Below are 14,017 nucleotides of genomic sequence, written 5' to 3' on the forward strand. Positions count from 1 at the left end.
TTTGAAATATTTATTTTTAGACCAGAGGCACACAAAAATTGTTCAACTAAAAAGCCAATAACCAGACATCGTTTACATTTTTATGAGAAAATGATAAAAACTAAAAACATCTTTAACATTTGGCTTCAGAGAGATCTTTTGTTATTTGGTAGAGTCCTTTTGTCTAAGGTAGAGGAACTCTCTCACTTTGTATACCCTGCCCTTTCCCTGTATATTAATGACAAGACTATAAAGGAGGTTAATAGATTATTTTTGGATTCCATCTGGAAAAATAGGCCCCACAGATCAAAGAAAGAAATTATTTCTAATTGTAGAGGTGAGGGTGGCCTTGATTTTTTTAGATTTTGCAGAAACCATAAACACCTTTAAAATAAACTGGCTACAGAGATGCCTTGCAAATCCGATGTCATTATGGTTTTTCATTCCAAATAATATATTTAAGAAACTTGGTGGCCTGTCCTTCTTATTGAAAAGCTTTGGACATAACACACCATCAGATTTCTTTAATTCAAATCATAATGTTAGGCTGCATTAATTGTTTTGACACAATCTGTATTGTATCGAATGCTATAGAAAATAAAGGTGGCTTAATTACCAGAAACGACTTTCCTCAGATGATAGTTTTCCTGGTAATAACCAGTATAATTATGGTTCTAAAAGCATTTATTTCTGAATTGTATGACTTTAAGCTTGCTTATTTGTTTGTCTTGCTCAACAGTTTGTCACATTGCTCTGGGCCTGCTCAGTTAACCAACTTAAGTAAATAAATAAATGAAAAATGTGTCTACCTGGTTGTGGCCTCAACAGTAAGAGATGCGATAGACTCTGTACTGACTCCAGCATTACATGACCTACATATGGACATACAAGTGACCAACAATTCTGTTAAAGAGCTACGAGCAGAACTTGCTTTTTAGGTAGCACGACAAAACAGACATGTGGCCGGGTAGATTCCATTCAGGCAGCTGCAAGTGAGGATAGGAGGACAGTCATAAACTTGAGAAAACAGCTAGAACAACTTAGCGATAAAATGACGGACATTGAGGACTGAAGCAGGAGAAACAACGTACGCCTGGTGGGGTTAGCAGAGGGGGTGGAGGGCTCCGATGCAGCCGGCTTTCTCAGAGCTAATCCTTCCAAGTGGATTCCTGGACTGAAAGGCAGCGACATCAAGATTGATCACGCTCATTGTTTATGACACAATTTTTTAAAATAATTTAATTCAAAAATAACTCATATCGGCCACGTACTCTCATCTTTCGTGCACTAAGATGGCAAGACAGATCAGCGATCCTGAAGGGTGCACGGCAGGCTTACCCAGTGAAATACATTCAGGACAATGTCAAGCTACAATTTCTGTCCTGATTTTAATCTTCAATCCTGAAGAAGATGATGGCACTGGGTCTGCAGCCTTTTCTCATGTATCCGGCAGCAATTAAATTACGGCACAACTGTGAGCAGATGATGTTCAACTCTCCTCAGAAAGTGGAGGATTTTATCAGCTCTGCCACAGAAAAAGACATATGCTGCAGCTCTACAGAGCAATGGGAAGGAAACAGATACCGTCTCCATCTCCTCTGCCCAGTGGTGGTGATCTTAACTGCCCAGGAGAGGAGAATAACAAGGTGGACATGGACACTTGCGTTTCTGCTGTGATCTTGTACTCTTTATCCTGCACACTTATCTAGTGACTGATAAGCTTTAAAATCTTTTCTTGGGGCTAAAGGAGAGAAGGTTTTTTTACTATTTCCGATACATTGCTTGAGCAGACTGATTGCCCATTAGTGCTGGGTGGTGATTTTAATGCTGTCGTAAATCCTGTTTTGGATAAATCTCACTTTAATACAACAGCCAATCCATCTTTTAAGTTGCTTAATAAATTTATCACTGAACTCAATATAATTGATCTTTGGAGAATTCAGAATACCACCTCTAAATACTTTTTTTTTCTAACAGGCATAAGACTTTCTCTAGGATAGATTACATATTTCTCAGTCCATCTCTAATTTCGTCTTATTTCTCCATCTCTATATTACCAATCTTATGGTCTGATCATTCTGCTGTGTTGTGTAAAATTCATCTTTCCAATATTAAAGCCAAAGCCCCTAGATGGCACTTTAATATATCATTATTAAGCAATCAGACTTTCATCAATTCATTAAAAAACATATAAAGGAATTTCTTGAAATGAATACAAAATGTGATGTAGATCCTCAAATACTGTGGGAAAGTGTGCAATACAAGGATTCTGTATAGCTTTTTCTTCCACTTTGGCAAAAGTGAAAATTCATTAGCTTACACAATTAGAAAGTAAAATCCAATCATTACAAAACCTTCAAAAACAGCTTTTTACTTATCAACGGGCCACACAATTGTCCTCCTTGAAAAAAAGAATATGATTTACTTTCACATTCAAAGGCGGAGTTTATCTTGCATAGGACTAGGCAAAAATATTATTTCAAATCGGAGAGACCTAGCCACTTACTGGCTCTTAGGCTGAGGGAATGTAAGTCCAAAGCATATATCAGCGCAATAAAATCAGCAGATGGTCAGGTCACCACGAACCCTATGATGATCAACAACATATTCAAAGATTTTGATATAAATTTGTATAAAGCTGAAACAGATTCTGAGGAGTCAGTTTGTAAACAGTATTTAGCTAAATTAGAATTACCTCAGATTTCTCAGATCAATAAACAATCTTTGGAGGCACCATTAAGTTTGGAGGAGCTCCATAAATCACTGAAAAGCCTACAAAAAGGCAAATCGCCAGGTCTAGAAAGTCTTCCCTCTTAGTATATTGAGAAATCTGGGAATTGGTAGGGTGACTCATGCTTAATTAATTTAATTTTGCAATTGAGCATAGTGTATTTCATAGAGATCAAAACACACCGCTGATTTCATTACTTCTTAAAAAAGGGAAAGATCCATTAGACAGCTCCAGCTACAGACCGATATCACTTATCCCAGGTGATCTAAAAGTTTACGCTAAAGTTTTGGCCTTTCACATGGAGAAGGTAATTCATGGTTTGATCAAGAAGGATCAAACTGGTTTTATAAAGTGGTTTTATTATCCACTTTTTTTTTCGTCATCTTTGTCTGGTATGAAAAAGTTAATTTGCCATCATATTTTGTCAGCTTAATTTTTAATTTAATTTTATGAAAACTTCCTACATTAATAAAATTAAAGCAACCAAGCATGCCAAAATTAAAAGTACTAAATGGTGGTTAAGCCTGCAACACAATTTGAGTGGGTCTGCAGCTGGAAAGTTCAGTAATTAAACAATAAAATGTCTTACCAACATAGATCATTTCAACTGTATTGTTAGATAAAATTGACATTCCTTTTCACAGCTTATTGCTCCCAATAAACAGCATTCAAGACAGTTTAGAAGTCAAGTCTGCGAAACATAGCATGAGTTGCTTTTTCAGTCACGATTTACCGATTTTATTCACGCTGTTAACAACAATTAATTAATTAACAACAATTCCTAACTGGAATTTTAGATCAAGGTTCTCTTATTGTTTTTAAAGCAAAACCTGCCATGAAAATACTCAGAACTAAAATTATAAAAGGCTATATTACATAGGGAACAACAGTCTCAAGTGTCTAATCAAATCAAGACAAAAGCAGATAATGTATCAAGAATATTCTAAGCAGAAAATTATATATTTTTTTCTTCACAATTTTAGCCTGAAAATAGAAACAAATACCAGATTTCTAGTTCTGAATGTTGATGCTGACAACAACAAAAAGGCAAAAACACAAACACATTTTTAAGTTCAATACAAATTATTTTTATGGTATAAAGTTATTTTCTTTAATATACATAACATACATAAATGTACAAGAATGGCATGATTTCCTTGATTTCCAATAACCAATGATCACAAAAAGAGCATCTGAAGTGCTTAAAAAAAAAAAAGTTCAGGATTTTATTTGACGACAAAGGGAGCCAATCTGAGTGATGCAGCTGGTCACAGCAGAGGGTACTGGCTGTGTAGTTTCGCTTCGCCATGATGCTAGAGCCTCCAAGGCATCTTTGGGGTTGCAGGGTGCCAGGTCATAAATGGCATAGACAGCAGACAACTGCACCTCATTGGGCACACCTGCAATGACACAACAAAAGGTTGCATTGTGATTCATGGTGGGTTTATATATATGTATATGTATATATATGCGTTAAAATTATTCAAACCTGCACTAACAATAACTCATTATATATATATATATATATATATATATATATATATATATATATATATATATATATATATATATATATATATATATATATATAGAGAGAGAGAGAGAGAGAGAGAGACAGAGAGAGAGAGAGAGAGAGAGAGAAAAAACAACTAAGCAAAGTAATGTATTAAAATATTTTACATTTGCTATTACAGCCATGTTAAATTAGAGGTTCAGTACCTTCTGTAATACCATGTTTTCCAAAGAGGTTTACAGCTTTTGCAACATTTTGGACTGATTTACATAGCATCTGCCTCATTCCTAACTGACCAAGTCGTCCTGGAAGATTACAAACAAAAGACACATTTTAAATCTCTTAAAAGGCTGTTTTATATAATTTGTGGGATTTTTATACCACTATTTTTCATGACATTCTGACTCCTAGTGCTGCTATGAAATGCACCATTGAGCTAAAGAAAATGAATCAAAATCAAACCAATAATTTAAATTAAAGACTTAGAAAGTAAAATGAAATGCATTAGTTAGACAAAAGTATAAAACATTATGTTCATTTAACTTCATAGATTTAATTTTTTATATTTAAATTAAAATATAAAACTTCAAAATTACTTTAAAACTAAATACAATAAATAAACACTTCATGCAAACTCAACAACGTACCAATCAATCGCAGAACAGCTGCTACAGAAACATCACGGACTGGGGATTGCTGAAGCCTTGATTGTGTCACCCAAGTGTTCATGATGGGCCACAGCTCTTTGCTTTAAAAATAAAAAATAAAAAATCATGACAAATATATTATTATTATTTTTTTTATTTTTTTTTATATATTAAGTATGTTTGATGCAAAATGATTCAACATTCTATATGCAGTAGATAAATATACCCAATAACATAATCATGTGTCCATTTCCACTTCATATGTGCACACAAGAGATCCAAGGTATATATGTACTCCCATGCAGTTGGGCAAAGGTCATGACCATGACGATCATGCTTCTGGAATGTCAAATCTCTGTCTTCTTGAAGTGCTTTCAGTGTGCTGATAATCAATTTATGAATGTCATCAGGTGGACTCTAGAAAATATTTAGGGACAATTGATAAAATGCTTAAACTTAATAATGCAAATACATAAAATCATTAGTTTCATGCATTTATATAAAGGTATAAAATACATTTATATAAACTAAGGAAAATCCCAAATTAGTATCTCAGAAAATTAGTATATTGTGAAAAGGTCCAATATTGAAGACACCTGGTGCCACACTCCAATCAGCTAATTAACTCAAAACACCTGCAAAGGCCTTTAAATGGTCTCTCAGTCTAGGTCTGTAGGCTACACAATCACGGGGAAGACTGCTGACTTGACAGTTGTCCAAAAGATGACCATTGACACCTTGCACAAGGAGGGCAAGACACAAAAGGTCATTGCAAAAGAGGCTGGCTGTTCACAGAGCTCTGTGTCCAACCACATTAATAGAGAGACAAAGGGAAGGAAAAGATGTGGTAGAAAAAGTGTACAAGCAATAGGGATAACCGCACCCTGGAGAGGATTGTGAAACAAAACCCATTCAAAAATGTGGGGGAAATTCACAAAGAGTGGACTGCAGCTGGAGTCAGTGCTTTAAGAACCACTACTCACAGACGTATGCAAGACATGGGTTTCAGCTGTCACATTACTTGTGTCAAGTCACTCTTGAACAACAGACAGCCTCAGAAGCGTCTCGCCTGGGCTAAAGACAAAAAGGACTGGACTGCTGCTGAGTGGTCCAAAGTTATGTTCTCTGATGAAAGTAAATTTTGCATTTCCTTTGGAAATCAGGGTCCCAGAGTCTGGATGAAGAGAGCAGAGGCACACAATGCCAAAGCTACCAGTACCTGGTTTAAGGACCATGGTATCCCTGTTCTTAATTGGCCAGCAAACTCGCCTGACCTTAACCCCATAGAAAATCTATGGGGTATTGTGAAGAAGAAGATGCGATATGCCAGACCCAAGAATGCAGAAGAGCTGAAGGCCACTATCAGAGCAACCTGGGCTCTCATAACACCTGAGCAGTGCCACAGACTGATCGATTCCATGCCAAGCCGCATTGCTGCAGTAATTCAGGCAAAAGGAGCCCCAACTAAGTATTGAGTTCTGTACATGCTCATACTTTTCATGTTCATACTTTTCAGTTGGCCAAGATTTCTAAAAATCCTTTCTTTGTATTGGTCTTAAGTAATATTCTAATTTTCTGAGATACTGAATTTGGGATTTTCCTTAGTTGTCAGTTATAATCATCAAAATTAAAAGAAATAAACATTTGAAATATATCCGTCTGTGTGTAATGAATGAATATAATATACAAGTTTCACTTTTTGAATGGAATAAGTGAAATAAATCAACTTTTTGATGATATTCTAATTATATGACCAGCACCTGTAAATAAATCATGGTAGTTAGCTCCAGCCATCAGAGAATGAAAGCACTGCATACCTTATCCCAGTGAAGATATTTAGTCAGGTATTCCAAAATGTCATCTTCTGCTTTAAGCTTGGCCACTGTATGAATGGCTTTGCACAAAGAGGTCTCATGGAAGAGCACATTTGGCCATGTTGTGACCATGAACAAAATTAGCTTGGAGGCATTAGGAAAATCTGTGAGTAAAGAAACCGTATCTGAATCAACAACTCAATATAGAACACATGCTTCGTCTCTGAAAGTCTGAGTCTGAGAAAGTTAATACAAACATTTACAATGGGTAAAGAACTAAAAAGAAATATGCTGAATGGGCATATCTTATAAATATAATGTAAGAAGTTGCTGTAAACTCACCCTCTTTGAGAATATTGTATGCAAAGGCATGGGCTTTCTGATAGTCTCCTATCTGGCGACATATCCCTGTGTAGACTCTACAGAGAGCTTGTACATTATCATAACTCAGAATGCTCTTCTCTGTCTTTAATTTAGTCAAGATGGCAGATATGAGTTTTTCTGCTGAAGACTAAAAAAACAAAAGATGTGTGCATCAATATCCTCAAAGCTGCATTAACTAGAAAAGCCATCTGAATTGTGCAAAGCATAAACACATACCTGATTCACACAAAACTCCGCAATTACAGCCTTTTCTTCATCAATCAAAATTGGCACCTGAGATATTCTCCCAACGAACACATGGCTCTTAACAACAGGCAATACATCAAAACAGGACAATCCAACTTTGGCCAGCACTTCTGAGATCTGACAATTGATGTCATTTGTCTTGTCTTTCTCAATTCTTTGATCTTCTTGATTGCTAAGTATTTCTTGGTTAGATTTGATGGACTCCCTTTTAATAACAGTCTGATGATCCATTAATTGTTCCGCAGGAGAAGCAACACCAGGAGGAGCAGGTGAACAGTTGTCAAGTCTGAGTCTTTTAGCACTCTTTGGCAATAGGATGTTTACACCTGTCCTTTTTGGTTTCTGCTCTGTTTTGGTAAAGGCAGTGGATGAAGAACTGATCGTTTTATTTCCTGATATCTGGTTAACAGGCGGTGGGGAGGTACCATTCTCATTTCCAGCTCGGGTCAGGTTAACATTCCCACGGAGTATGTTTAAAGTGCGGGCACGTGCAGAGAGTTCAGGATACATAGTATCTAGCATCTGCATGGAATTTTCCTGAGAAGCAGCAGGAGGGGAAGAGGATAAGGCAGATGATGGGAGCCTTCCTGGGACCGGAACAGCATGTTTTGGAGTAGCTGATCCAAACTGCAGTGGTGAGGAGGGAACTCCACAAGATGGTGATGGAGTGGTCAAGCACGGAGACATTTTTGATTCATCTGGAAGAGCTGAATCAAAAACAGGCACAGACGGCATCGTTGGTTCTTCAGTTTGTAATCTTGAGGATACTGAAGTAGGCTTTAAAGGAGTGTGATGTTTTCCAAACTTCGGAGGAGTAGCAGTCAGTGGCATAACAACTGGAGGTAGGGGTGGACCCATCTCTGTTCGAACCCTTCCAAGAGATAAACATGAGATTGGTGTAATATGGGTTTTTGTGTTAAGACCTGGAACAAGTGAAATACTGCCACCTTTTTCAAAGGTAGTATATTCTGGGTCTAGAGTATCTTGACATGGTGTTTTGGTATCCTCAAGACTATCCACTGCAGAATCTCCTGATATTTCCTTGTTGTTGTAAATATCACTGACAACAATTTCAACACCGGGGCTATGGGTATTAGCTGGCATCCCATCTACCTGCTGATAAGATTCATTTTTCATTTGCACCAATGTTTTTCTTGGGCTCTCCAACTCATTTTCTTTAGTATCCTTAAACTTGATTTTGTGACTCAGTAACTTGCACTCATTTTGAACAGTTTTGTCATTTTCTGGGCATTCAGAATCTTTTTCATCCTCAGACTCCATGATCACTGTGGAAAGTCCAGAGTGAGATAATGCTCTGTTCTCAGAAAGAAATTCCTGAAGCTCATCCTTGACCATCTGCTTTGCACTGGAGCACTGGTTATTCCTAGAAACATGGTCCAACTCTTCTAATGGAATCTTTCCCTCAGACCTTGAGTGAACACCCCTAACCTTTCTCATCAAACCAAAGAACCCTTCATCTTCTGATGATGACTCCTCATCCTTTGAGGGTCTTGAAGAGCAAGCACCTCCATTTTTTCTCACATCCAAACTTTTCTGATATTCTGTAGGGTTTAGATTATCCTCTTCAGACTGATCAGCCTTCTCAGCCAGTCTGCTCTGAATGTCATCTGCTACAGTCTTCATTTCTAGTGGTACAGAACTCTTTGATGTCTTGTTCTCAACACTGTCTGATTTACTAAAGTTAACATAAAGTGTTGAAATTCTCTTGACATTAGATGCCAATGGCACATTTGGCTGTACCTGAACAGTTTCACATTCTGCAGAGTGAACAGAATTGGTGTGCACTAGTTCAGTTTCTGAGTTTTCCAACAGACCTTTAAGATTATTATTAGTTTTTGTATCCTCCAACTCTGTTCTTTCATCATTTTGATTCATCATGGGAATCCCTACTGCAGTTTGTGCGCTATCATTTTCTAAAGAACTTTCCACACTGTGTCCATATACAATACCTGACTTTGCAGTTTGACCTGGAGTACTGCCCATACAGCCATGCATTACATCAAACACATCCTCTACCTCCATGTGATGGCTATCAGATAATGTCTTTCCAATATAATCTGCAGATACAACTACTTTTGCATGAGAGTCTGGGGACAAGAGTACTGAAGATTCTTCCACCTCTTCTTTCAGCAATGACTTCTGGTCCTCAATATCTGAAGGTTCTAATTGTGTGTTGTTTTGAAGAATAGCTTTATGTAAGCTTGACTGTCGTTCTTGTTTTCCATTATGTGATTGATATTCCTCTTTAGTATTGGACATCGATTGGTCGTCATTCACACTGACCTAAAAGAACAAAATGAAAAGTGTCATACTACATCTCTTTACTACAACTGGCCACACAGGCACATTATTACAGTCACATATTACAAGCCAGTATAAAAAGGAATTAATTAATTGCCATTGACTATAATTGTTGAATATCCATGGATAACACTATATTGGGGATGACATGCAATGTTTCACAGTTGCTAGCTAAAACTATTATTTAATTCAAATTACAATTGACTTGTATTATGAATTTCTACAACACAACTTCGAGGGCTGAAAATAAATGCGTTGAAAGTGTTCTCATGAAACATTACGAACATGTTTTTCCAAACAATGCACATTTAATATTTCTTATTCTTTAACATATTTACACTAATCTCAACAAAAATGTTCAGAAAGAATGATTGTTTATAAGCAATAAATTATAAACTAAAGTCTTAGCAAAGTCAATAATAAATTACTGTATTTAAATACCAGAAAAGTCAAAGACCAATTGTGCTTCTCATTACTCAAACTGATGCTTCCTTATTTCCTCTCTCATCCGTCCTCTAACCTGTGACCCAGAAACTGATCAATGTTAGCCATCTTGAAGGACATCTCAATTCTCTAACTGCACCATGAGGAGGCGAGGAAATAGGAGTGAGGAAGGTTCCAGAAAATCCATAAGTGAGGAAATTGATGAAAAACCTGACATGTATAAATTCTCCTCCCCCTTCATATCTCTCATAATAGTTTTAATTTATGTTTTATCTTTGCAGTTTAAATAAACCATATATCTCCTATTTCAACAGGACATCTTGCTCTATTAATATTCATTATGAATGTCTTATAGGGTCATCGGATGCCCATGTTCCACAAGTTGATATGATTCTTTAGGATCTTAAAGAAAAGTCTATAACATACTTTGGTTACACTTCTCAATTGTAGTGTAAAAAACAAAACAAATCTTTTTTACCTTGTCAAAACAGCTGTGTTCACAGTGAGCCAATTCCTTTTAAATGCTCTTTTCCTTAGGGTGACAATCCTCTCTAATGAGACTGCAAACTTTAGCCGCATTCGCCGCTGAACTTGCTAACTAGCACATTATTAGGAAAGGCAGTTTGCAAAGATTCATAAAAAAAACCTTATACTTATTTCTTCTAGAGGTGAAGCTGGATCACAAATTATTTGCACAAACATAGATGCATTTAGGTAGATCGGGGGGCGCATTCCCTTTAAAAATGAAAGAAATTCTCTGCATCCTCATATAAGTCATCTCAGATGTTGGGAGTAAAAAATTACTGCTATTATTACATACAACAACAAAACACCTCAATCGCTAAGGAGACATTCTTGTCTATACCTACTCCGGTGTCTAAACAATGGTGGACTGTTAACAGCTCACTCAGGGCAGATCTGTTATAAAGCGCCATTGTCAATCAACAATCATGGGAGGGGCCTGTGCTGAACTACATCACTCTGCCAATAATCTGTGAATGGCTTGATCTGAGATCATATCTTGATCTGGGGTTATAATTTATGGGGATTAAAACCAAAACAAAACAAAACAAAAAAATAACAACACTGGGTGGATTTTTATCATTATAGGGTGGTTGTTTACACACTGCCAAGACATGTAAAAGTGAATTTTGCATCCGATGACCCCTTTAACCAAACTTTAACATAAGGGACAGCAGATGACGCTTTAAAGTGAAGCTTGAGTGATCAAGAATATTCCAATGTACAAATAAGCTTTCTTTTGATTCCCCTTAAACATTTTCCATCATTACTTATCCTTCCCTCGCATCCTGGGGGGTGGAACTAACACATGAGGAAAAGAGGCAAGGAAAGGAAATGAGGATGCAAAAAAAAAAAAAAAAAAAAAAAAAAAATTAATGAGAAGCACCTTAAGTCCTCATTTTCAAAAATCATAATACCGGCACAGGTCTTTCATCATGGTGACTCAAATTGATTCAGGAGGACTATGGGATGAAATTAGACTCAAATTGATTAATAAATGCACGCAAAATTATCCATGTACTGCATGTGCGTCACTACACTGAAACAAATGCTTTTCAACCAGTGTCTGCAGAGTTAATAATTACATTAATGTGCAGCATTTTGTTCAAATAAAGACATATTCGTGAATACAATTGTTAGTTTGTTAAATTATCATAATTTGTGCATGTAGGGATTAAAATGTGCATTTGTGGATCAGCCGACGCGCATGCATTCATCCACGTCTCTTCTGAGTCAATTCTATTTGTTTCATTTGAATTTTGAGACTTTCCTTCCGCCCTTATAGCCTTGCCCAATCCACACACACACAGCTCGTGATCCACATGCAGCTAAGCCAAATGAAACCAGCAACCACTAGATGGCACTAGCCCCACTCACATGTGCGCATTATTCCATTGTGTACAGATTTTTTGAATGTTACATTGTGTTTTCTTTGTTGTTATTTTATTTTATTTTTTTTGGTTTGGCTATTCTCCTCTGCACATAGAAATGCAATAAAGATGTTTTATTGAACTTGTTCTAACTTAACTTGTCTTAAGATACATAATAGTTTATATTAATTTTGCCAAACAAGTAATTCAACGTCAAGTCCTCAGTTATTCCTTCCTTGTATTATTATTATTATTATTATTATTATTATTATTATTATTATTATTATTAATAATAATATTATTAAAAGGGCTATTATAGTCACTTATTTAAGCCATCAGTGATTGCATGTTTATATTTAATTAAATTATTAAATTAACAAACTAAACTATACTAAATGAGCGTTTTATTGGCTATAGCCTATTCAACACTCAAGCAGACTGCATAAATAGCTAGAACATATTTTATATAGGCTAGTAAGGCTACTTATTACAAAACTGTTTTCTGAGTCAGTGTCGGCTGCAAAGATGAAGTTGACTGATGAACGACTTTATTCTCGATATTTAATTATTTCTCAATATATTATTTCTACATTTTTCCTGGGTATTTAATTAGTTTAATCTTGCATTATAGGCTAATGACTTTGTTCTGGAGATTTTTTATTTTTATTTTAATTGTTTGGCCCTATAATCTTCTTCCTTACTCTCTCATTTGGCACGAATCCAAATATTTCCATATTCACAATGTTGGCTACTTGAATTTGAATGCTACAGACTATTATTTATTAGGCCTATGTAAACTAGGCTTTGTACTTAACAACCTTTCCAAAAAAAAAAAAATAATAATAATAAAAATAATAATAATAAAATTAAAAAAAAATCATGGTCTTCTTCATATGAAAAATTGTCCTCTTCATGTGCTTGGCCCGAGCTCAGGCTGAATGGCATGGATTGTACTACGGCTGATTTAATTAACCAATGTATCTAGATTCTATAGTGTATCTATATGTTTGGTTTAACGTTGTAGGCCTACATGTATAATAATAATGAATAATAATAATAGCCTACAAGGAAGGAATAACTGACAATGTACTGTTGAATTACAGAAAGAAAAAAAAAAGAATAAAAAACAACACGGTAGGCTGTCACGAAATTCTTGTTTGGCATTCTGTGTCTTAAGACAAGTTAAGTTAGAACAAGTTCAATAAAACATCTTTATTGTATTTCTATGGGCAGAGAACAATGGAATGTGCACATGTGAGTGGGGCTAGTGCCATCTAGTGGTTTTATTTGGCTCAGCTGCGTGTGGATCTTGAGCTGTGTGTGTGTGGATTGGGCAAGGCTTAAAGGGCGGAAGGAAAGTCTCAAAATTCAAATGAATCAAATAGAATCGACTCAGAAGAGACCTGGATGAATGCACACACGTCGCCTGATCCACAAATGCACATTTTAATCCCTACATGCCAGGGACGTGGGAACTATATTGTGAGAGGGGGGGCGGGATTCTTTGGGGGTTGGGGGGGGGGGGTGTTAGTGTAGGCCTATAGTAGGCTGTGTTATGTATCCTGATTGACTTTATGATTAGTTAAATCTGTTTTGCACATGCATCGCCACAGAGTTAACCATTTCAGACAGTACAGGACAGCCTCTGTCTCGTTCACTTCACGTCTGTGGCCGTTACGCACAGCTCAGTGTGGCCCAGGCACGGCGCCAGGATTCCGGTTTTGGATGGGCCAGACCAATCGTGGGTGGGCCTTAAATTAAAAATGTTAAATTAAAAAAAAAAAAAAAAAAAAAAAAAAAAAACCTTTATCCAATCACTGCTTAACCTAATAAATAGCCTGTTATAGTATATAACAGGCTATTTATTACTGTTATATTATCTGTGCGTATACATAATATAGATTTTAATAGCTTGATGCTCTTTAAATATTTTGTTGCATTGTTAAAAGTTTCGGTGCATAGGACAGACCTATCCGCGATCGCTCTCCAAGGTTCTGACCAAAGAAGAGCGCTTTGGAATCTCCATTACGCATGAAACGCATGAA

At 36.3% G+C, this 14,017-nt stretch overlaps 1 protein-coding gene across 3 annotated transcripts in view; it reads right to left on the reverse strand.

Moving 5' to 3' along the window:
• Positions 1–3,432: 3,432 nt before the first annotated feature.
• ice1 (KIAA0947-like (H. sapiens)) overlaps positions 3,433–14,017 on the reverse strand; it is a 36,780-nt gene continuing 26,195 nt past the window's right edge. For all 3 annotated transcript variants that reach the window (XM_042740508.1, XM_042740509.1, XM_042740507.1), the window contains 7 exons: positions 7,285–9,618; positions 7,027–7,195; positions 6,688–6,848; positions 5,097–5,287; positions 4,871–4,971; positions 4,430–4,528; positions 3,433–4,110 (listed from right to left, as the gene is read on the reverse strand). In XM_042740508.1, the coding sequence (XP_042596442.1) occupies positions 3,929–4,110; positions 4,430–4,528; positions 4,871–4,971; positions 5,097–5,287; positions 6,688–6,848; positions 7,027–7,195; positions 7,285–9,618 (3,237 nt within the window). In that variant the 3' untranslated portion in view covers positions 3,433–3,928. The remainder of the gene's footprint in view (positions 4,111–4,429; positions 4,529–4,870; positions 4,972–5,096; positions 5,288–6,687; positions 6,849–7,026; positions 7,196–7,284; positions 9,619–14,017) is intronic.

This window comes from Cyprinus carpio, chromosome B16 (genome assembly GCF_018340385.1).
Source record: "Cyprinus carpio isolate SPL01 chromosome B16, ASM1834038v1, whole genome shotgun sequence".
In the NCBI taxonomy this organism is placed as follows: domain Eukaryota; kingdom Metazoa; phylum Chordata; class Actinopteri; order Cypriniformes; family Cyprinidae; genus Cyprinus; species Cyprinus carpio.